At 50.7% G+C, this 24,668-nt stretch overlaps 1 protein-coding gene across 1 annotated transcript; it reads left to right on the plus strand.

Moving 5' to 3' along the window:
- The first annotated feature begins 26 nt into the window (after nucleotides 1-26).
- On the plus strand, nucleotides 27-23,877 carry GNG12 (G protein subunit gamma 12). The gene is made up of 4 exons (XM_065673060.1): nucleotides 27-132; nucleotides 8,187-8,244; nucleotides 20,693-20,809; nucleotides 22,550-23,877. Exons 3-4 carry the CDS (start codon nucleotides 20,714-20,716, stop codon nucleotides 22,673-22,675), a joined length of 222 nt encoding a protein of 73 aa, XP_065529132.1. The 5' UTR covers nucleotides 27-132; nucleotides 8,187-8,244; nucleotides 20,693-20,713; the 3' UTR covers nucleotides 22,676-23,877.
- Nucleotides 23,878-24,668: the final 791 nt, after the last annotated feature.

The raw sequence follows: 24,668 nt of genomic DNA on the forward strand, positions 1-24,668 counted from the left end.
CCGCCCATCTCCGCGCAAGCCCCGCCCCGCCCCGGAGGTGTGCGGGGCCAGAGCCGTCGGTGGGCGGGGCTAATCGGCAGTCTCCGGTCGCCCGTGGAGACGCGCTGCGGGCGGAGGGCTTCAGCGGCGGGGGTGAGTTGGGGCCGGGCCCGGGCGGAAACGGGCCCCGGGCCGGGGGCTCCGCGGGCGGGGAGCGGCCGCTCCGTGCCCTGTGGGGCCCCGCCCTTCGCTGCCCCCCGCCCCGGGTTGGGCCGCGGGCAGTGCTGGGCCCGGCGGGGCGGGCTGGGCCTGGGCGGTTTTGAGGTTGTTTGGGGCTGTTTTGTGGTGGGTTTTGTTTCGTTTCCCGTCTTTCCTGAGGAGAAGTTGAGGGAAGAGGCTCAGTGTGGAGCTTGGAGACGCTTTGCTGTGGTTCAACAAGTTGGTTGTGGCTCCGGAATGGCACAAAACGTGCTTAATTCCTTAAAAACAACCCTTAAGTAAGCCTTTCCCTTGAGGAATGGCCTGTAGGAGCAGACGGCGTTCCCGCTCTATCCAATGGGATGGATACACAGGGCCGGGAACACCAAGTGCAGAGCCGCAGCCTTTGGATAAATCACTTCAAGTTTGTGTTGTAAGGCTCCCAGTGTTCCAGCATTCCCAGCCTTCCAGGCCACGGGCCTCCCGTGGTGGTGGCGGCTCTGGCTGGCGGAGGACACTTTGCCATGTGCGAGGAGCTGTGGGATGAGTGGGAAGCAGCTCAATTAGCGGTGAGCGTCATTGTGCGGGGAGGTTTCGTGTCGGGCCGGGGTTGCACACCCCGCTGCTGGGATAACTTCACTTCCGTCACTTGTAAATTGCAGTATTCTATTCCGAGCTTAAATCCTTTCCCCTTTTTTTCCCCCCTGGAAAGCAAGTAGGGATTTGGGGTGTATATCGTGTGCTTAGCCTGGTGCCGTTGGGAAGGAGCCACGCCAGGCTGCTCCGTCCATCTCCGTTTCCCGTCACCAGCACTGACCCACTGCGGGTGTGTGTGGGGCACTGGGGTCTTGTCACTGCTTGAGGAAGGGCAATGGGACACACATTGACGTGTGGCTTCAGCCTGGAGGGGGGATTTGTCACAGCGAACACAATGGAGATGGACGCGGGGGTTATCCCAAGGCCAGGGAGGGCGCAGGAACCAGGCTGGGTATGTAGGAAGCTGTGCCTCATTAGTTCTGACGATCAAGGAAACCATTTGATTAGTACAGCGTATCAAATTGAATTCCCAGGAATTGGTCAGCCCATTAGCTGGCATTTTGATGGAGTGGGAGCTAACAGCATCAGTGAGGAGTTACTGGTTTGCGTTTATCTTGGTTGTAAATTGGTTTAGGAATGAAATTCAGTGAGTAACTAGTGAGCACTGGACAACAGTTGTGGTATATGCTACTCCGATGCCACTAAATGGGATTGAGAGATTAGAATGTAGTTAATGACTTCTGAATCCTGTATTTTATCCTCGTGTTGAGCCTGTTGCAGTCATGCTGGGTATCTTTAATCAAGCACTAGAGCAGCAAATACACTCTACAGGAGAGCAGTGGATGGGGTCTAGGGCTGCTTTTGTACTCACTGGGCTGAGGGGGCCAACATCATTTAAACTGGGGCTGTGCTGCTGGGTGGAGAAGCTTCTGAGGGCTTCCAGAGAGCAGAAACACTGCCACCATCTCTGATCTTGCTGGTATTAATGCAAATATCGAGTTGTGATGAAGGTTTTAGATACTTCTTTTGCTTCAAGTTGATGTTTTTCTTTATATAGTAACTTTTAAAATTAATACTGTAAATTCTTAATTTCATAAACTCTGTTTCTCAAAAGACTTAGTATATTTAAGCCAGGCTCATGAGAAATTCTCTACAGCAAGGTCGGGGATGCAGACAGCCCTGGGGTGATGGCTGCATGATCCCCGCAAGTGCTGGAGAGATGGAGTTCCTGCTGGAACGCTGAGTCTGATGTGGAAGATGCTAAACACGACAGCTCTGCAGTGTGGGAACGTGCTTCCTTCCCAAAGCTTCCCAGTCCCCGATGCATCACCCTTTGATGAGGCTCTGTTGCAAGATGCAATTCAAATTGCTCCAGAAGTTCATGGCCCAGCCTCATAAATCCTCACCCTTGGCCCTTTCACTTTGTCCCCAGTGCCAGAGCAGAGATTACTGCAGGAGCTGGCTCTGCAGGGATGCAGGGAGTACTTCCCAAGCAGCATGTAGTTAGCATGGGAAACACCACCACAGCTTTGGCTGAGCTATGGAGCAGCATTCCCAGGAGGATTGTATTGCTGCAAGTTCATCTGAGCTTACAAAAAGCCATAGCAGTGGGCAGGGCTCGTGGGTTGTGTCTTCTAGCACAGAAAAGCCCTTGTGCAGAGGTAGGAATCAGTAGGGAAACTTTGCTTTAGCTGTAATGGAAGAGGAAAGCAAGTTTCTCAGCTCCTGAAAGTAGTTGTGGACTTGCTGTTTCTTGGGAAATGGAAGCTGCAGATGGTTGGGGACTCTGGGGATTTGCTCCACATTAATCACTGCTGGAATCGTGCAGCTCTTTTCTGGATTTTGCAATATTACACAAGTAGACCTCATTTTTCAGAACCTGAGTGTTCCCCCTGCGTTCAGCATTGTGGCCTCTCCTCAAAGCACGTCTCCTGCTCTGAGCAGTAACCTATCGAGTAAGGCAGAAGGGAGGGAGAAGAGGAAATCCTAATGGCATGAGCAAAATGTTTTCATGCTGTATTTTCAAGGATTAATGAGAGGGGCAGGAAGAGCAGGGGAGTGATAGAAGTCCTCACAGTGACTGAGTAGGATTCTCTATGGACTTTTTTGGAGGTGGGAGCAATGTGGGTATATCCATCCCCAGAGAAAGAGGCAGCGTGGAGGGATCCAGCATTCCCATGAGCCATGATTTAGAGCTCGATACTGCGGAGCAGCTCAGCCCCTTTCAACTGGGTGTCCATGGGGATGAGGAGGTCCTTAAACCTGAGACCTGGGGTATGGTGTACCCTGCATCAGCAAGCTCTTTGGTGCCTGAGGTCCCTGCAATGTTGGAATGGGTTCATAGCTTTGTGATGCTCAGGGACATCACTGACTGTGTATTTTTAGTCATGTTCCTTCGAGTGTTTGGTCAAACAGGCAATGTGTTTATACTCAGCTTCCTGTATCCGTATCAGCATCTTGGCATGTGATGGGGTTTCAGAGTAAAACAAGAAACCAAGTGTGTTAGAAGGGTTATTTGTAATGCAGCAGCTGATGGCTGTGGGATGCAGCCTCTGGGATGCCGCAGATCCTGAGCCCACGCAGGAGGGCTGGTGCCATGTTGGCTCCTGCGGGATTGCTGGGACTTGAGCATCGGTGTGGGGTCATCTCCTCTTGTTTAGTCAGCTTGGCTCAAAGCAGGGACCAGGCTTGCTGTGCTGATCATAGTGGGGGTATAGGATTAACCATAGGGAGGAGTAAAGGTTTTCTGGTGCTTCAAGTTGAGGAGAGCAAGAAAAACCCCTTCCCAGCTTCTGTCATGATAAGATGACGCTGAGGGACCCAACGCTGCCCTTGTAGCGTGAAGCATAGGAGAAGGTGTGGGATGTTCTCATGAGGGACTGGTGGATATAGGATCATAGAATCCCAGAATGTGGTTTTGAATTGGAAGGGACTTTAAGGCTCATCCAGTTCTACCCCCTGCCACAGACAGAGACACCTTCCACCGGAGCAGCTTGCTCCAAGCCCCTGTGTCCAACCTGGCCTTGAGCACTGCCAGGGATGGGGCAGCCACAGCTTCTCTGGGCACCCTGTGCCAGCGCCTCAGCACCCTCACAGGGAAGAGCTTCTGCCTAAGAGCTCAGCTCAGTCTCCCCTCTGGCAGGTTCAAGCCATTCCCCTTGGCCTGTCCCTACAGGCCCTTGTCCCAAGCCCCTCTTCAGGTTTCCTGCAGCCCCTTTAGGCACTGGGAGCTGCTCTAAGGTCTCCCCTGAGCCTGAGCTCCAGTATTCTTGGAAAGGGAAAAGCATGGGCTGAGAACTAGGGGAAACTGCTATGGCTTTCATAAAGCTGTGCTATGCGTTTGGCTTGCAGAGCAGGAAGGGTTGGGAAGAGCTGCAAGAGGGGACTTGGTGGTGACAGAAGATACAAAGGTGGCCTGGCAGCGGAGATGGCTTAGTCAGCAGAAACAGGATTCCTAACCATTTATAGATTTCAGTTTTCATTTATAATTAGTTGTCATGTAGGAAGTCTGTCTCTGGAGGGGCCTTTCCTGAGCTGTCTGTCCCTAATGGATATGTTTAGATTTCTGGCCTCTGTTGTTAGGTCTTTGGACTTCAATCTCCTCAGTGACTGGTGCAGTTTGAACTCAGTGTATCTGTGTATACCTTTGCAGTTAATAAAGAAGGTTCTTTGCCATGTCATCAATCATCGTGATGAACAGCCAGAGTATTTCCAGAAGAAAATTGCCTTTCTGTTTATGAAACCAAACACAAGCAGATACCAAAGGCATTTACACCATTTCTTGCATGCTGCCGTATCACAGGGGCATGGAAGAAATTCAGTCCCAGGGCTGTTCATTGGAGTTTGCGTTAGAAAAACAAAGTTCCTATGAAGGATCCCATGCTGTAGTGTGGGGCAGCTTTACATGTGTTTTCAAAATCTTCTATTAATCACCTTCTCTCTTGCTGGTATCCCTCGTCAGTTGTCCTTATTAAACACCATGACAAGAAGTTGTCCCCTCTGGAAAGCTGTGCTGTTGTAGGAAGTACTCGAGGTGAATGTAAAACAGCATGAATGAGGGATTTGCAGTTGTATGGCAGTGCTGAAAAAGCCCAGGAGGCTTTTGTGTCTGAAACAAAATAGTTCTGAAAGCATCTCCAACTTCATTCACCAGGCAAGGGTCTGTTGGTGCGGAGAAGGAGGATGTTAAGCAACAGAAAGTCTCATTTCTGAGAGATTAAGTGGAAGGGAGTTATTTTTGTTAGCAAAAAGCCTTGATCTTTCAGCCAGTCTTGTTTTCCTGCATCATCATCTTCTTGGAAGAACTCTTCATGCTTCACAAGGTTGTTATGTTCTCCAACCAAGGCTGAGGCTTTGCAGCCGTCTGGAGCGTTAAGCCACCAGGGTCACTGCCCTAACAATGTTGGTGCTGTTTGTAAGTAAAATCACAGAATCCCAAACTGGTTTGTGTTGGAAGGGAGCTTAAAGCTCATCCAGCTCCAACCCCTGCCAGGGGCAGGGACCCCTTCCACTGGAGCAGCTTGCTCCAAGCCCCTGTGTCCAACCTGGCCTTGAGCACTGCCAGGGATGGGGCAGCCACAGCTTCTCTGGGCACCCTGTGCCAGCGCCTCAGCACCCTCACAGGGAAGAGCTTCTGCCTAAGAGCTCAGCTCAGTCTCCCCTCGGGCAGGTTAAAGCCATTCCCCTTGTCCTGTCCCTACAGGTCCTTGTCCAAAACCCCTCTCCAGCTTTCTTGTAACCCCTTTAGGTATTGGATACTGTTGTTTTGTTGTTTGTTGCTGTGAATAAGTTTGAGTGAATAAGTTAGAGTAGATCTCAAAGCATATTTTCAGCTCCCCCAAAAGTCAGGCTTTTTGGTCTAAGTGTGGAGCTGGGATAAGCAGAAAGTGTCACAGTTCTGGGAGATGGACCATCATCTTCCCAGCTGAATCTGGTTTGCCTTACTGTAAAACTTGCAAGGGGTTCATCCTACAGATAGGGATCCTCTGGCTGGAGCTGGCTGCCGGGGCCCATTGTGCAGAAGGACCTCAGCTTGGGATGCTGTCTCAGAACCATTTGGCAGTGGTATTCCCTCATCTTTTCCCTCCCATGCGCCCTTCTCTGATTTATTCCTTCCGAAGGATGTGTTGACCTCTGCACACTTACACCCCAGCTATGCAGCACAGAGGGGGTGCATTACACCACCCTCAAACTATCCTTGTAACATTGGGTTTGTGGGTTTTTATGACTAATTTGATAGGAGCTTGGATTAGGCAGGAATATTGAGTCTTCATGGCTCCAGGGTGAAAGTGGCCTCTATGAGCTGTATTTCTTTGTTAGATGCTTTTACAGATGGGGTAGGACTAGATGACCTTTGAAAGTCTTTTCCTAACCCAAACCATTCTATGTGAATCTGTGTTTTGACTCCATCAGGAAGCAGAAGTCAACAGATTAACATTCTTCTTGCTGTTCCTTAACAATTTTCAGGGATGTGACTCAAGGGAGAAGCGACTTATCAACAGAGCAGAAGTTTTCCCATTAAAACCCCTATTTTGCACAGTTGTCACGTGTGTAAAGGGTTCTGGGCTGGGTTTATTTGTGTTCCTGTATGTGGAAAGCACAGCTTGGCACTAGGACAAGCCCTGGCTGCAGTGACACAGTCTCCTTTCCAATGCAGTTTATTTCCCTGCTCCACACAACGACTTTAACTGCTGCTATTAAAATGGTGACGCTGTTTCCATCCCGAGAAATGGCATGTGATTTATAAAGGGGAAATTTCCACCTCTCTGCCTTGTTAAGGACCATCCCTTGGGAATCTGCTGTGCCAGAAACCAGCTTTGCATTTCGTGCATACTGGGGCTGGTGAATCTCAGGGCTCATTGTGTTACTGGGCTTGTTGCTGAGCAGTGCCAGGGCTCGAAGCCAGATCTCCCGTGGCAAATGATAGTTGGTTTCCCTCCAAGAGGTGTCAGTGGCAATCCTAGATCCTGCTGTGCCCTGGTTAATGAGTTATCTGTGTCCCAGCAGCTTTGCCAGGTTAGTAAATACCTCGTGCAGTTAATCCGTGTTCTGCACTGTATTTGACAGCGGGTGTCTCTCCAGGGACACAAAACAATCTAAAGCTGTTATAAATGACAGGAAAGGTTAACACAGCAATTACCAGTCAGTGTTAGGTTATTAATTGCTGGGTTTAGAACCTGAAACATGTATTTGTGTGTATTGCACTGAATGTGCATGTCCTTAAACTTCATGCAGCAGCAAAGCGATGTGAGTGAAAAGAAAGACAGCTTGACAATGACGTCCCCCCCCAGCTATCACAGGAGCTTATCATTTTATCACCTCATGTTTTCTATCACCTTCTCTTTTACCCATATTATCAAGGCAGCCAACTTGGTCTGTGACTGTAGTATAGATGTTTTTAAGCAAATAAACCCTTGGGCTCTCTCAGGTGTTTTTCAATCGCTGGTTGATGCCCAGTTGTACATTTCAGGTGCCCAGTTCCACTATCATTCATGACCAACACTCTTGGAAAACTGCTGCCATCATTGGATTGCCCTTGTTGCATAGTTCTAGTTTTAAATGCTGTTTTATACAATGAAAACTTAAGAAGGGTGTTAAGTATCTTGTGCTCTGGATTTGCCAGTACTGCAGCAGTGAACAGTACCTGGTACAGGAACTTGTGCTTCTTAGGACTGATCAGATTCCAGGGTATTTTCTGGATGTGTGTCCTGGTTTTGCCTGGGATAGGCTGAAAGGTCTCCATAGGAAACGTGGGCTCTCAGATTTGTGTTTCCTGTGGTTTAAACCCAGCTGCTGGAACCTGTCAGCAGAGGCTCAGAGATGTCTCCAGGGAGCAGAGTAATACATGTGCTCAGCACCAGCTACTCTGGCACTCAATGGAGCTACTACCCCGAGTAGCTCAACTGGTTTTAAAGCCAGTAGCTCTTCTAACGCTGCCTCTGAACCTCACCTGCTGTAGATCTGGGTGGAACCCCTGCCGCAGAGCGTGGGCTTCAGGAGGAGCCGCAGTGGCAGTGAGGAGGAGGTGCAGAAAGGCTGCACAGACTTGTTGGCTTTGTTCACATTTAGGAGGTGCCAGAGGGAATTGGCCACCCATGGCCGTATCTGTGGACATCTTCATAGCAGAAATGGGAAGTGGAAGTGTTCAGGGCCCTGGGAGTGATCCAGGCCAGGTTGGACGGGGCTTGGAGCAAGCTGCTCCAGTGGAAGGTGTTGGAGCAAGCTGCTCCATGGCAGGGGGTTGGAACCAGATGAGCTTTAAGGTCCCTTCCAACTCAGACCATTCCATGATATCCTTAGGAAGGGAAATAGGGGAGGTTGCCATAACAAAGGTTTGAGGTAGAGTTTTCACTGAGGCCAGTCTCAAAATACTGTCGTTCTGGGGACTAGAATTAACCCACGAGTGCTGCCCCCTCTTAGCTTTGGCTTTCCTGCACCATGAAGTACTCAACTTCTATTTTGCTCTGTTTCAGGATCATTGCACCGATAAAATCAAGGCACGCCGGACAGGTTGCAAGGCTTCCTATGTAGGTGAGTTGCGTACACACTTGTTCCTTTCTTTCCTGCAAAACACAAAGCAGCAGGACCAGTCCCAAACCCCAGTGATTTAATTTCATTCTGGAGTAGAACAAACACAGAATCCTTGGAGGCTTTATGGAGGAGAGGCCTCAAGGACAGCACTGGCTCTATGGCAGGCTCTGTGTTTGTGGCCTGGTGCATTGCTGGCTGCTGCGTGCTCTCCAAGGCATTAGCAGCAGTGGTTGTTGACATTCATCCATCTCCGTTTTTAGCTGTCTGACCACTCTCACTTCAAATTTTAGGAGGCAGAAACACTACTAATTTTAGGGAACTGATTCTCCCACAGATATGAGGCTTTTGCTTGTTTATTCCACCAGTTAGCAAGGGACAGTGGGTGAGTTATCATCACTGCTGTATTCGCTGTGTTAATGTTTGACCATCTTAGAATGCAAGGTCTTCCTGTATTCACCCCATTCCTAGAATAGGTACTTCCATAAATCCATGTAGCCAGAAGCTGGTGAAGTACTTTGCATCTTCTCAGTGGCTGTGAGCTGAGAAGCAGCTCTTCACAGAGCATCGCCCACCACCGTCCTCTGCTTTATCTCCTTCAGACTGAGGAATTTGCTGAAGGTCACATAACCTGAGGCCAGGCTGGATCTTGTGACTCCCAGTCTGGTGCTTTAATCACGGATGGCTCCTGCTTTACATGCTGTAAGATGAACTGATTTTGGTACAGCTAAAAGTCTCCTTGCAAATGGCTCTTTGCCCTTTGTGCATGGCTTTTCTGTTGTGAGTTAGCTGGGGAGTGCCTCGTAGGGAGAAACTGGTACCTCCTGTGGAGAAGCTGCAGTTTGTTAGGGACCATGGGCTGGCTTTTCTAATGGCTTCAGGCTGATGTCTCTGAAATAATAGCTCTCAGATGTTTTTCAAAGTAACCTTGATCTAGAAGTCAGTTTTCATGGCTGTTATTTCTACTAAAGACACAAAAAGTTAAGTCAGAAAAACGCAGAGGGAAATAAAAGCAGGGTTTTCCACTACTCATTTCCTACCAAGTGAGTTGGGTTTGACAGAATCCCCTCTATGGAGGCTGACTTCAAAACCCAAATGTAGCTGTAACCTAGTTCTGATTGGCAGGATGGCACTGGCAGAGCCTGTGTTCCTTCATAACCTCTAATCCACAGATGTGTACTGTAATCCAGGCAAGAGGCAGCTGAACAGAGCTGAGGCTTGCAGGGCCCCTGCTCTCAGCTTGCTTTTATACCTCCCGTGTGTAAAACCCCATCTTGGTATTTTCTTGCAGCTCACATCAGATGTAAGATCTGTGTTTGTGCAGACTGTATGAAAGACCAGATGACTTTGTGCAAACCAGAAGTTGAGTCTTCTGGGGTGCCTGAGTTTCCTTTATGCCTTCAGCTGGGGTGCTGTGCAGGGTGTGTATCCCAAAGCATCCACGTCCTTCACCATAACACTGCCTGCAAGCACTGCAGCTTTTCTGTGTGCCTGGCAATAGTGCGATCCTTGAAAATGCAAAGGAGTTGGTTTTGTCTGGGGAGGCTCTTGCTTTCTTTTACCAAACCCAAACTTTCCAGTGCATATAAAATATTTGTTCTGCGACTGTAAATCTTGCCTGATGGCTATTTAAAGGTCAAGTCATAGAATCATAGCATGGTTTGAGTAGGAAGGTACCTTAGAGATCACCTAGTTGCAGCCTCCAGTCTTTCTGGAGCCAGGTAGCATCGCTGTCACCACTGCTACAAACAGTCTGGTTTGCAGTACCTGCAGAGGCAGGAGCAGAAGCGTTCCCCTGGCCCCTGCAATGCCCCATCTTCAGCCAGAGCCTCGATGCTGAAGGCTGCCCAGGCTTTGGCTGGGGCTGTGCAGGGGGAGGGCGAGGAAGCTGCTCGCAGCCCCTAGAGCCAACAGGGAGCTTGTGAGCAATCCTGGTCACTGTTTCTGCTGGGAAGTTTGCGTTGTGGATACAGTGTTCAGCACTGCAGAGTGCAGGAGTGTCTTGGAGTATTTCACTTGCTGGTATTGAACAACCTCATCTCCCCTTTCATCGAGTGTTGGAAGAGGCTGCCCAGGGCAGAGCTGAAGTTACCATCCCTGCAAGTGTTCACACACTGTGGAGACAAGGCCTCAGTGCCATGGGTCAGTGGTGGCCTTGGCAGTGCTGGGGAACAGTTGGACGCGATGAGCTTAAAGGGCTTTTCCAATGTCACTGATTCTATAAGTACCATAAAGCGAGAAATGACCAGAAAGCATCTCTAATCCCTGTTCTACTTTATGAGAGCCGGGCTTTGGTGTTTTCCTGCTAGCCAGATTTTGCTTTCCATCCTGTCGAGTAGCAGAGCCGAAGGAAGTCGACTTCAGCTGCAGTTTCTCTCTGCGGGCATCTCGCCGTGGTTTCCACTGGGTGTCAGCACCGCGCTGGGGCCGGGGCTTTCCCTTCAGCTGCACCCACCGCTGGCAGGACTCGGTTGGCTGCATAACCAGAGCAGGGTGCTGGCTGCGGAGCAGCTTTGCCACGATGGGCTCACCCTGCACAGGCGCAAGGGGACGGTGAGCTCCAAAAGCGCTGTTGTGCTGGAGGTGCTGCTTCCCGCTGAGCAGAGCAACCGGTTGGAGCAGGAGGAGTGTTGAACATACCCTCCTCATTCCAGTGCTCTCTAATTAGGGTTACATCTGGGACAGCGGGTGCCCATTTCTGGAAGATCAGCCTGGATAATTCTCACGGTGTTTGTTTTGAAGGTGTGGATGTGATATGCATGCAGGAATTGGTGTGTGCTGGGCTGTGTCTGGCAGGCGTGACAGATCAGGGCTGCTCACCCTTGTGCTTCCTCCATGCTGATTCTTCCTCTCTTTTTCCATGCTGGATATGCATACTGGCTTCCCAAGTCCTTTATAAAATCCTTTGTCCTGCCAACCCGATGCACCTCCTTCAGGCTCCTTGAATCCGTATGGTTGATGCTGGGTGAGAGGCAGCACACCCCAGGGCAATTTGGGTACCAGGTGGGCAAAAGCATCCCCTGGATGCTCCTTTCTCCCACCTCGTGCTATCAGGCACCTTGTGCTTCTCCCACCCTCCCTGAGGATCACCTCACAGGGCTAACAAGCCTGTGCAGGGAAGAGAAGCTGGTGTTGGAGAAGGGGTCTGGGGATCTCCAACCACCCCAAGCAGCAGCAGCTGGAGGCCTACACTGGGATGCTTGACCTCGGCACAGGGAAGAGGAGCATTCGCAGCCAGCTGTGGGAACCTGCATCCCATTCCAGCTACAGAAGGGCACTGCTGCATGCTGGGACATGCAGGATCTGGGGGAGCTTGTGCCAGCGCTCACTGAGACTCCGAACGTTGCCTTCCCTCCAGGCCTGCTCCAGCACAGGGGTGAGTGGTTTGGCTGGAGGTAGTGCCAGGTACTTTGAGATTCCTCCAACTGATTCTTCCATCAGGGACTTTAACATTCAAAAACAGAGGCCATGAAATACCACAATTACAGAGAGTTTTGGCCACCTGTTTCTGCACCCTGGCATACCTGGTTTTGCAGTGATGCAGCCTCAGAATAGAGTTGCTTATTTCTGCACCCAGCTACAACCTTTAATGCCAACATCAAGCTTGTTGGCTTGGACTTGGAGAGGTTTTGGGTTTTGCAAGTTTGAACAAACCTGCTCCCGAGCAGCCACGTCTGCCCTGTAGGAAAACCCACAACCAGCATTCAAGTTCCAACCAGCCACCAGCCTTCCCGGCTCCCATAGGAGCCCTGGGAAAGTGGCACGTGCAGAAGCACTCACAGCATCCAGAGGACCCAGGGAACATCACACCGGAACAGTCCTGCTGCACATAGTAGTAGTGAGGCAATAGCCCAGGTGATGGTGAGGGCCTCTGTCATCACCTCCTCCTTGCACAACCCCTCCAGGGGCCATCAGGACTCTTCTTCCTCGCTCTCCATGAGGATTGACCATGACTTGTTTGCAGCTCCTCTTCCTCTCGCTGCCTTCTGGCTCATTCCAGCCTCTCTACCCTGTGCAAGGTGTCCTGTTTACCCAGTCTGTGAGTGAAGGGAATGCTTGCCTCTGCAGTGTCTGTTCCCCCTGAAGCAGAGCTTTGAGAGTCTGCAGGGTAAGGGCTGAGGTGGCAGGGGAGGTGCTGCTCACCATCAGGAGTGGGACAGAGCCTTTGCATGGGGCAGAGGAGCTGCAAAGCGCAGCTTGATCAAGGGTTACTCTTCTGAGGAGCAGGCAATGAGCACCTGGGTGGCAGCTCACTGCACTGTGCCAGGGGCAATGGCACAGCTCAGCCTTGGGAGGAGCTTTATAAAGCAAAAGCAACCATAAAAATGCCACCTTCCTGCCCAATACACATACACTCTATTTCCAGGTAGAAAAATTGCTGACTTCAGAGCTAGGAGTAAGCTCTTGGGTTTTATTCCTGGGCAGCATCAAAGGGAGCGTGAGCAGCAGCTCAGGGAGGGGATCCTGCCCCTCTGCTGTGCTCTGGGGAGACCCCCCCTGCAGCCCTGATCCAGCTCTGGGGCAGCAGCACAAGAGGGACGTGGAGCTGCTGGAGCGAGGGCAGAGGAGGCCATGGAGCTGCTGCGAGGGCTGGAGCAGCTCTGCTCTGGAGCCAGGCTGAGAGAGCTGGGCTGGGGCAGCCTGGAGAAGAGAAGGCTCCTGAAGGGGAGACCTGAGAGCAGCTCCAGTGCCTAAAGGGGCTGCAGGGAACCTGGAGAGGGGCTTGGGACAAGGGCCTGTAGGGACAGGCCAAGGGGAATGGCTTGAACCTGCCTGAGGGGAGACTGAGCTGAGCTCTTAGGCAGAAGCTCTTCCCTGTGAGGGTGCTGAGGCGCTGGCACAGGGTGCCCAGAGAAGCTGTGGCTGCCCCATCCCTGGCAGTGCTCAAGGCCAGGTTGGACACAGGGGCTTGGAGCAAGCTGCTCCAGTGGAAGGGGTCCCTGCCCGTGGCAGGGGTTGGAACTAAGGTCCCTTCCAACACAAACCAGGCTGGGATTCTGTGATCTACAGGTTTGAGTTATTCAACTTAAAAGCTGTTTTACTTCCAAAGAAATAGTGACAAGTACTCTTTTGAACCTTTATTCCTCTGCTTATTGGATTTCAGAGCTGCTGTTTAAGCTCACTTTACATAACTGGAGTGAACTGGGAGCTCCTCGCATGGCAGAGCTGCCGGGCCATTCCTGGTGTACTTTAGCAGTGGGGATTTAATTACATGTTCACTCAACAGGTGGTTCCCAAGTCCTAGATCTTAAAGAGTAAGGAAAGATTAAACTGGTGTTTAATTATCCCTGTCGGAGCTCCAGTTTAGTGCTGCTGCATTGTAACCTCATTCCCCCAAGCCTCTGGGAAGAAGTAGGGCAAGGCCTTGAAAAACAGGGATTTTCTAGGGAAAAGGGGCAGCTCCTCCTCTTTGTAGGTGTTGCTGCTGATTTTAATAAGGAAAAAAATACAGGTGAATGACCTGCATGGATTGCATTGGAACTTTCATGTGCTGGTGTGCATCCTCCTCTTCTGAAACAAGTCCTCAGTTTTCTGTGGAAAAAGGTATTTTTCCCTAAAGGATGAGCTAAGCCTTCCCACTGGCTTATTTTCTCCTTTTGTTTGTTGCCTACAGTTAATTCCAGAGCCCAGGCCATGCCTCTCAGAACTGCTGTACCCAGAGAGGACTGGCAGCCTTGTTCCCTCCCCATCCCATAACCATTCTTGTAGCTTCTGATGACTTTCAAGCAGAGCAGGGGTGCGAATGAACAGGGAAAAAGGAGGAAAGGTGACCACAAGCACACAGTAGTGTGTGCCCTGGTGCTTTGAGGGCTGGATGTGGGTCCTCTTGCAGCAAGGCAAGGGATTCTGGTGAGATTAATGGCTGCTGCAATGGAAACTGTTCCTCCAGTTGTCTGTCTCACTGCCCCTTTCTATTCCTGCAGTCCCCTTGTATTGAGAAGGGGAAAATCAAAGCTGCCTGATGAAAATCAAAGCAGCAGGTTGAGGGAGGGGATTCTCCTTTGCTGTGCTCTGCAGGGGGCTGGAACTGGATGAGCTTTGAGGACCCTTCCAAACCAAACCAGGCTGGGGTTCTGTGCTTTCAGAGCCTTTTCTGCAGGAAGGCTTTGCCTTGGGCACGATGGCCAGAGAACGCTGTTGGTGGGACTGGTTGTCTCTTTTTAGGCCATGAGTCAGACCCAGAGAGAGTTGCAGCCGTGCCCGCAGCTGCTCTGGGCTAGGGAATCTCTGTCATCACCACCCCTGGGTCTGGCAGCCCTCCTTTATCTCTTGGCCAAGGCTGTCACTCACTGTGTGTTTCAGCAGCAGCGGGCATAGGGGACCCCCAGGTCAGTTCTTGCCTAGAACAGCCTGAGCTCACACCAACCATGTTTTGTCTTTGCTGGTGAACTGGAAAACCTTATGGAGTTTTGCTTTTGGTGTGTTTAATAGCAAATGAATATTGTGGCTGAGAGTGCTGCAGGACACGAGATCCCTAAGAGGAAAGTGGTGGGAAGAGCCAGGCTCTAAGAGTGCCTTTGGGCAGCCCAGAGCCAAAAGCAGTGAGCACAAAGGCTGGTTTCCTAGAAACTGGAGCTGTGCCCTCCCCGGCTGAGTGCTCTTTTCTTTAGAGGGTGACTTAATTCTCCTGGGAGACATCCCTGGAGAATCCCTATCCCAGAATCCCTGCCCTGGCCTCCGAGAGCACAAAACCCCAAGTTCTGCAGGGCTGCAGCCACCACTGATAGAAATCTGCAGAGTTCTCTGCAGGTTCTTGTGCTGCCAGAAACCAAACGTACCCTGTGAGAAACCCCAGGGGTTGAGATGGCCACAGAGCTTAGTGAGTGGGGTGGGTTGCCAGGAGCCCAGAGAGAAAACAGTATTGGTGGGTGATGACCTAGTTGTTTCTAAATCTCCCTGCAGAAGAGCTGTAGTAATCTTAGGAGGACTATTAAAGTCATGCTGCCAGTGTTTGGAGATGAGGAAACACAGCAATTTAATTTTCAAATGTGATGGTTTGGGTTGTTGGAGGGTTTTGGGTTTTTTTAAACATTAATTTATTAACAGAGCTGGGAAAATGAGCACTGCAGCTTTCCTAACCCGGTCATCCCTCTCCGATGGGAAGGGACTGCGGAGAAACTCCAACCTGTCCAGTAGCAGAGAGGGTTTAGGGCTGTGGCTTGGGGATGGGAAAAGGAAGGCTGAGCAGAATCAGCCTTGGCTTGTCCCAGGGATGTGAGAGGAGAATGGTTTAACCTGTGATTTTACAGTAACTGATTTGTAACCTTATGTCTTTAAAAAGAAAGTACTAAAATTGGAGGAATTGCCAAATGTCGAACTCTCTTCTTGGCGATTCATCCATTGCTTTATAGAAATAAATTGCTTTGGGTTGGGTTTTTAACTACACTGTAGTTTTTCAGTATAGTAAGTGAAAAGTGCAGGGTCTGGAATGGGGTTTGAGGCTCAGTTTGTTGTGGATCCATGTTTCTGTGTCCATATGAAACAGCTTGTTACTCCAGAGTGATTACTTCAGAGCACTCGCGGTCAGTTTGTGGCACACCAGCAGAGTTTGTTATCAAATTCAGCAGCTGCATGTATCAGCTCCAACAGCGCGTGTTGGAGGCCCTTGGCTGGAGGTCTCATTTTTCATGAGCCTGTCTGGTATGGGGAAGCTTTGGCAGCTCTGACCCTCTTCTGTGAGTCCTTCGGGGCAGTACCTGCACACAGTAAAGCTGTTGGGTTTGGGGTGCCTGTGCCTCAGTCCCAGGGTCCCACAGAGGTTCTGGCCAGGTCCCCCCCTTGCTGGTGATGGTAGGTAGGATGAATGCAGTGCTCTGATCATGTGGCTTTGCTCTGATCAAACCCCTCTAAAGGTTGGGTCTTCTGATTTCTCGCTGTATTCTTTGCACAGTAAATTTCCCAAAGTAGCCACTAGTCTCATCTCTATTATCTTTCCATAAGAGTATGACCTAAACATGAGAAATTCCTTTTAAATTCCTCTCCTCCCATTTCAGTTCCACATAGCCAAGATGCTGGTTTCTATTTGCACGTGTCCCAGTTGGTGCTTGTGAACTTGGTGTCCATCCAAAGCAGGGTCATTTCCCTCTACTCCTGCTGGGAGCTGCTGGAGCGAGTGCAGAGGAGGCCACAGAGCTGCTGCGAGGGCTGGAGCAGCTCTGCTCTGGAGCCAGGCTGAGAGAGCTGGGCTGGGGCAGCCTGGAGAAGAGAAGGCTCCTGAAGGGGAGACCTGAGAGCAGCTCCAGTGCCTGAAGGGGCTGCAGGAAACCTGGAGAGGGGCTTGGGACAAGGGCCTGTAGGGCCAGGCCAAGGGGAATGGCTTGAACCTGCCCGAGGGGAGACTGAGCTGAGCTCTTAGGCAGAAGCTCTTCCCTGTGAGGGTGGAATGAGTTACAAACAGGTTAAACCTCATTTAGATGTCCTGGTTGGACTCTGCAGCCAGTTGGCCTCAGTGAACACCAGGATTAAGTGACAAAACGCAGGTCCAGGAAGACCTTCCATCTGGTACTTTCCCATTGCTTTCAGAGGGAAGGCATCTCAAAACTTAGGTTTGAATAGATTAATATGTGTGTATATTACTAATTAATACTCTGCTTTGAGCAGAATTGGGCCCAGGTGCTCTTCTGGTGTGCTGGGAGGGGGCAGTGGCAGCAGAGCATCCCCTACCTGCTCTCACGTCATGCCAGGAAAGGCAGGAAGTGCGCAACAGAACCCACAAACCTTGTGTCCTTTTAAACTTCCTTTCTAGGAACTCCAGCTTAACAGTGAGCTTTTCAGTGAGTAAATTCCTCAGATTATCACAGAGTAGTTTGGAAGGGACTTTAAAGCTCATCCAGCTCCAACCCCTGCCATGGGCAGGGACACCTTCCACTGGAGCAGCTTGCTCCAAGCCCCATCCAGCCTGGCCTTGAACGCTGCCAGGGTTAAATACCCCAAATGTCTGCTAACTCCTGTTAGGTTTCCAAGTGCTGTTTTAAAGGAACATGTGGTGCTGCAGAATGCAGCCTTCATGATCCATCAGATCTGTCATTGCCTAGAAATGGAAGAAGCTCCTTGTCTGAGTCAGAGCACTTCAGGGCTTACGTCAGAGGTGGGTAATGCACCATGGCCTTTGCCTTGAATTCCAGGGAGTTCTTACTTTGTGTTTTCCAAACAATACGACGTGCATTCAACATACACCTCCTATCATCACTTACAAGGAGAACCATGATCCCGGTAGCCTGCCCTTTCCTAGCAATCAAGCAGGATGTCTGAATATGAAACCTTTGCAATCAGATTTATGACCTTTTCCAGACAAAGGTGTTTATGCTGCGTCAGTCACCTCCTGCTCTTGAGTCACTTGCAGACTGAATCACTAAATGTGCCTTCAAAATGTGGTTTTAATATTTGGGTGCTGCAGATATTAGTAATTCCTGGTGCATACTCTGTGTACGTGCTGTGGGGTGTCTCAGCTCTGTGACGAGCAATAACTCAACTGTAGTATGTTCGATCTTGGTTACTGAGAGTTTGTGTCGTGATGTTGATGGAGAGGGTGTTACAGACCCTTGTGCATCTCAACTCTCCTCCTCACAGCCAGAGCGTGCTGTGCTGTGTCTCAGCTGCCCTGCACTAGCTCCTGGTTTGGATTTGTGACCTCCTGCCTTATGCATGGATTAAACAAGGGCTGGAAGAGGCTCATGGGGCTGAAGGGGGAGTTTATTTCATGAAGACAATCCTGGCTCCTTTCCTTCGTGCTGCTCTTAAGGCAGCACTGTGGAGCAGCAGGGGAATGGGTGCTGAGGGAGGATAAGTGCCTGTGTCTTTGGTTAAGACAGTGCCATAGTGGGAGCTCTGCTTTGGTGGCTCTTTAAGCTTTGCATTAACTCCCTTCCATGAAGGTGAGCACTGACCCATGTGCAACTCAGTCCATAAGTGACCCCTCTAGAGGGAACCTGGAGGAAATGCGGGGTCGATGAGGGGCTTGTGGGAGCTGGGGCAGTGCATGACGGCCATGGACCGAGGCCTGGATGAGTGCCCGGGCTGTGGTGGAGGTGAAGCAGCCAGGGTTTACAAGCTGTGTGTGCACAGTCAGGGTGAGTCAGCTGCCCTGGGCAGCTGCTGTGCTCAATGCCCTCTGCTTTGCTGCAGCTTTACTCCTGGTAGCTGTGTGCAGAAACCCTGTGTGTAAGTAATGAGAGGAGTGGAAGGTGCCTGCTTTCAGATGCAGTGTGCTCCTGAAATGGCTGGAGCTGCTCCTGCTGCAGGGGCTGGCACACACTGAAAGGCTCTAGAAGTACAAAAGGCCTTTTGTGCTTTCATAGAATCATCATAGAATGGTTTGGGTTGGAAGGGAGCTTAAAACTCATCCAGTTCCAGCCCCTGCCACGGGCAGGGACCCCTTCCACTGGAGCAGCTTGCTCCAAGCCCCTGTGTCCAACCTGGCCTTGAGCACTGCCAGGGATGGGGTAGCCACAGCTTCTCTGGGCACCCTGTGCCAGCGCCCCAGCACCCTCACAGGGAAGAGCTTCTGCCTAAGAGCTCATCTCAGTCTCCCTTTATTTATTTGCCCTGGAATCAGTCATTTGAAGCAACATTTTAAACTGTTTCTGGGTGTTGTGCTTGTCTCCTTCTCCTGGATGCAAAGAGTTACAGGGATGCTGGCCAGTGAGCTGAGCAGGGGCTGTTACATGGCCACTTGGATTCACAGAGATTGGAGAGAGTCATCAGTATGTTCTTAATATTTGTTTCAGGAGGTAAGCTTATGAATTCATTCAGTTTGATTATGACTGTCCCTCCTACCTGTGTGTGAGCAGGAGGTGTTACCTGCCAGTTGGCAATTGCTTTCTGCCCAAGGCTCTTGCAGGGGAGGTCTCCCCACGTCCTGCTGTTCCGCAGCTATAGCTGCATCGCTGTGCTGCTCCCATGGCATCTCACCACCAAGCTCTGCTGGTGTCCACTGTGCAGAGGGAGAGAAGAGTGCTGAGAACCCAGACCCTGCTGAGCAGTGTAGAAACAACAGCGCGTGCCGGAGCGGGGCCCGGGTGCAGAATAACGCTGATCCAGCTGGCGGGGCAGGCACCAGCGCTGTGGGAGGTGTGAGAAACCTGAGGCACGCGAGGAAGCACTGCACGCAGCACATGGAAAGGTCAGATGGAGCTCCATGGGACTTGGGTCCTGTAATGCAGGGAGTGATTTATGCAGCAGCATGGAGCCAGTTATTGCACTGGATCTGTGGAAACAAGCAGCAGGGTTTGTGCATGGTCCTGCTAGAAACTGTGTGCAAGGGCTGGCAGAGAAAGGCAGTTTCAAGGCCAGGGCTGTTCTAAACCAGCTACTCATTGAACTCCTGGGTACCTAATAGCTTCCTAGAATCACAGAATCCCAGCCTGGTTTGGGTTGGAAGGGACCTGAAAGCTCATCCGGTTCCAGCCCTCTGCCATGGGGTTGGAACCACTAGACCAGGTTGCTCCATGCCCCATCCAGCCTGGCCTAGAACACTGCCAGGGATCATACGGCCGCACATGTATGATCCTGGTTCATTTCTTGCACTTTGGGTGGGGTCAGAAGCTTGTCTTCATCCTTGGTCCAACTCTCAGGGAAGCACGCGGCATCCTGGCTTGGCTCCTGCCCTTGTGCTGCTTGGGGCTGTGCTCAGATCACGGCTGGACCAATGGAGAGCATCCTTCCTTCTCCCTGGTCACCATCCAAACACTGCCCCTGCTTTGGGATTGATGCTTTGCATTCTTATCCCAAGAAGGAAAGTCCTGGAGCAGCTCAGGATTTTTTCCACCGCCCCCCATGTATGTGCACACAGGAGCAGGCAGCAGCTGGAAGCACATTCTGAACTTGGCCTTCTTGTTTTCCTCTCACATGTTGTAAAGCTGCTGAAGACCTGAAACGCAGCCCAGATGAAGGAGATGGAGAGACTGAGCTGGCATGGCTGGTGTTGCTGTGCTTCTGCCCATCCTCCTCACTGCAACAGCTCAGTGCAGGGACAGGAACCAGCCATAAAACCTTCCTTTGTGAGGGGGGAGAGGAGGGGGTGTTCCTCACTCCCATCTCTCAGGCAGGCAGCAGCTCTCCTCCATCCGAGCCCTACATGGGGCAACTGGCTCTTCCCATAGCAGGATCCATCCCACTGGTGCAGAGACTGACCCTGTTGCATCCAGCCCTTTGCAATAGGCAGGAGGAGGGGTGGCCGTGCTCCAGCTTGGGAAAAGCACAGTCCACAAACCCATATCACCCATTAGCACAGGGAAGAGCAGGGCAGAAAGATGCACAAGACCTCCATTTCTTCTGGAGACTGTTTTGGCTCCAGAGCACCATTTGCTGAGTTGCTTCTCTGCTGCTGTGGGAGACAGTCATGAAAAAGAAAAGCACTTTGCCTGCAGTGTGTCACTGTTGCCTCCGTGTAAAAGCAGTTGAACGTGTCCTGCTGCCTTCTGGCACAATAACTTGCTGTCTTTCACAACAGAACTTCACCACTTGCCTGAAAATGTCTGGCAAAACAGCTAGCACGACCAACAACATCGCTCAGGCCCGAAGGACTGTCCAGCAGCTAAGAATAGAAGCCTCCATAGAAAGAATAAAGGTGAGAGCACATCCTCCTTCACCCCTCCTTTTATTCTCTTGTGTTTTCCCCCTTCCATCTGTAGGGTGATAACAGAGTGTGTTTGTGTGTGCGCCCACAGTTTGGTGTTTTCCCCCATCTCAAAATACATCTACATTTCAGCCCAGCAAACCTGAATAAATCTAAATCCTGTCACTGCTTACGGCAGCATCCTCAGGCAGCTTGGTACTCTATAGACTTGTAAGAGAACCAAAGCAAAATCCAAAGTGCAGCTCAGATGGGTCAAACAGAAGGCAGGGATGAGTTTCCAATTTCATGTGTATTGTGGGATTTTGTTCCATCCTTTGGCTGGCTGACTATGACATCTGCAAGGGAGGGGAAGATGTAGGGGCACTAGAAAGATAAGAAGGTAGCAGTAACTGGATTCCTTTAACTGGAATAGGCTGGCAGGGATGGGATATTTGCTGCACTAGTCTTTTCGCATCTTTTTATGTTTTGCCATGTTCCTTGCACTGCTGCCCAGCCCTTTTTGAAGACCAGCAAACCAAATGTACAGACCCATAGATCAGAAGTGCCCTGCCTTGGTGGCTAGTCACAGAATCCCAGACTGGTTTGGGTTAGAAAGGACCTTAAAGCTCATCCAGTTCCAACCCCTGCCACGAGCAGGGACCCCTTCCACTGGAGCAGCTTGCTCCAAGCCCCTGTGTCCAACCTGGCCTTGAGCACTGCCAGGGATGGGGCAGCCACAGCTCCTCTGGGCACCCTGTGCCAGCGCCTCAGCACCCTCACAGGGAAGAGCTTCTGCCTAAGAGCTCAGCTCAGTCTCCCCTCGGGCAGGTTCAAGCCATTCCCCTTGGCCTGGCCCTACAGGCCCTTGTCCCAAGCCCCTCTCCAGGTTCCCTGCAGCCCCTTCAGGCACTGGAGCTGCTCTCAGGTCTCCCCTTCAGGAGCCTTCTCTTCTCCAGGCTGCCCCAGCCCAGCTCTCTCAGCCTGGCTCCAGAGCAGAGCTGCTCCAGCCCTCACAGCAGCTCCATGGCCTCCTCTGCCCTTGCTCCAGCAGCTCCACGTCCCTCTTGTGCTGCTGCCCCAGAGCTGGATCAGGGCTGCAGGGGGGGGTCTCCCCAGAGCACAGCAGAGGGGCAGGATCCCCCCTCCCTGAGCTGCTGCTCACGCTCTGGGGGTGCAGCCCCACACACAGGGCAGGGGGTGGGGTGTGTGTGTCCGGGCTGCAAGCTCATGCTGCGAGGTCATCTGAGGACACTTGTATTTACTGTCCCTGCTTTGTTCCTCCTTAAAAACCTGATGTATTATTTTGAACCTACTCCTGTTTATTTTTAGTGTTCTGTAGAAGCCCTGTTGGGGCCAGGCAGTACTGCCTGGAGTCACACACTAACCCCAGAGAGCACCGGGGTTTGTCCTCTCCTCCTCCTGCATGTAAAGCTGGTGCAAAGGCAGGTCTCTTTGCAGGAAATGGGGCCCTGGAGAGGGTGTTCATCTCCAGACAGCTCTGCCATCCCACACAGAATCCCAGGCTGGTTTGTGCTGGAAGGGAGCTTAAAGCTCATCCATTTCCAGCCCCCTGCCGCAGACAGGGACACCGTCCACTAGAGCAGCTTGCTCCAAGCCCCATCCAGCCTGGCCTTGACCACACACATCACACACAGATCACACACAGGGACTTTGTACCCAGCAGCAGCACATGTGATCCTGTTACCATGGAAAACACTATTTTATGGGCTTTTTCCCCCCTGTGTTCTGCAGGTGTCAAAAGCATCAGCAGACCTAATGCTCTACTGTGAAGAACACGCCAAGAAAGATCCATTGCTAATGGGCATTCCAGCTTCTGAGAACCCTTTCAAGGACAAGAAGACCTGCATTTTGTTATAGGAGAGTGACAGCAGCTCTGCTCCCTCCTGGGCAAAGCCAGCAACTGGCGGGCCTATAGGCAAATACTCTGTAAGGTACCGGCTGCTCACTGTGTAAGAGTAGCTGTTCTTTTACCATGTGTATAAATGATTTCTTAAGCTTTCTAAAGCATTCTGTTGCCTCTCTTTATTAGGAAGTGAGGTTTTAAACTGAATTAACTTCTTTCTTGGCCAAGGGAATGGGGTTTTGGATGCAGTGGGATGGGCAGGGTGAGCCAGGGCTGTCATCCTCTGCAGGAATGGGGTTCACCTCTCCAGTTACACAAACAAAACCAAAGTTGCCTGAGCTTTGCTACCAGAGCAGAGGCAAAGGTGTAGAAACCTGATTGAACATGATTGGGTCTGCACCTTTTTAAGATGATGTCTGTGCTGCCTGTGTTGGTAGCGTGTGTTTAAGCACAGACACATTTAGAAGTGCATTATCCAGCAAAAACTACCTTAAAAATGATTGTAGCAATGAGTGGTGAGCTCCAGGGAGCCATGCCTGCAGCCTTCCTTACGGTGGCTTCTCTTGACAGGGTTTTCTAAGTGTAAAACCTCAAGAATGGGAGATCTGCAGGTTTATTTGCCTGCTTTTTAAGTTGAAAATGCAGGATTTTCAGCTTTGATCCTGCTTTTCTACATACTCTTCTGTAGTATAAAAACCCTGTCAAGCGAACTAGAGGCTGCGAGGTTGTGCTGCTGAGCTGGAGGCATGGTTCTGGCACACCACATCCCAGTTCCATTCTGTGCAGGGAGTCAGAACTTGACTCTTCTTTTTTAAACTCATTTTTTAAAGGGGGTGGGGGGGAAATGCCAAATTCTATCCAGATTGTGGTTCTGCAGCTAGAATGGGAGGGTCTTTCCGTTGAGTAAGTGATTTTATATATACACATAATAAAACATTCTTTCTCTGTCTGCTTGTGTATATATATATATATAAACTTTCATAGTATATTTATACAAACCTTGCATCTTAACAGCAAACTTGGAAGGGATTGAAATTAATGCTGCCTTCAGCTGGCTACAAATGTCTTTCTCAGTAGCTGGTGGTTCAGAGGTTGGACGTGTGATCGTGTCATAACTGCATTTCTGTAATTACATTTGCAGAACTTATTAACCACTTGTAATTTACTGTCTTACACTGCATATTTGTCCTTTCTATATTAAATTATATACACACTATTGAGAGAGATTGAGAAAGTCTCTGTTTGTTTAACAGGCCTCTCGAACAAAGAGTTCAAAGATCAACTTACAAGGCTGACAGGAGCTTGGTTCTGATGATTCTGTGCCTCCATGCAGCTTATTTTTATAAGTAGAGTATTCTTCTAGTGACAGTTTTAAAAACAACAGTGTAGATTCACACTGTTTTGGGGTGGTTTTACTGTTTGTTTCATTTTATAGCACCTCTTGTTATAAATAGTGATTAACTCAGGCTGTCAGGAGAACTCCAGCTGTGCTCAGGAGTGTGCAGGCAGGTACATGGGGAGGGTGAAGAATCTCATGCTGTTGCCTCAGTATTGTCCTCTCCAATCTGTTGTCCCTGTAATAATCTACCTTTTTATCCTGTTAAGCTCCCTGCCCCCCAGAGCTCACCTGTGGACCTGCAGAGATGCTGCTGTGTCTGCCCTTAAAGCCTGCAGCAGGGACTGGTGCATGATCCAGCTGTGGGGCACTGGTTGGAGATGCGGCTGTGGGGTCCACGCAGCACTGAGCTGGAGCATGGCTACCTCCTGTCACCTCATCACACCATGTCCGCAGTGCTGGTAACTCTGCACTCCATAATAAAGAGCTCCTGGCACGTTCCTCAGGCTCGCTCCCTCTCTCCTCTCCTATAAACTCCTTATGTTTGCCAAGCCAACACTGAGTGTGCCCTGGCTGGGGCTGTGGCTCCATCCCAGCCCCACAGCTGAGTTTAAGTGCGTTTTTCACCCTTTTTCCATGTCGCTTTGACATCCTTGCAGCATGATTTGTGC

The sequence above is a fragment of the Lathamus discolor genome, chromosome 3, assembly GCF_037157495.1.
Source record: "Lathamus discolor isolate bLatDis1 chromosome 3, bLatDis1.hap1, whole genome shotgun sequence".
NCBI classification, from domain to species: domain Eukaryota; kingdom Metazoa; phylum Chordata; class Aves; order Psittaciformes; family Psittacidae; genus Lathamus; species Lathamus discolor.

Coding starts and splice junctions, on each gene's coding strand:
- GNG12 (XM_065673060.1), top strand. CDS start 20,714: ATGTCTGGCAAAACAGCTAGCACGACCAACAACATCGCTCAGGCCCGA. Junction 20,810..22,549: donor CCTCCATAGAAAGAATAAAG/GTGAGAGCACAT, acceptor TGTGTTCTGCAG/GTGTCAAAAGCATCAGCAGA.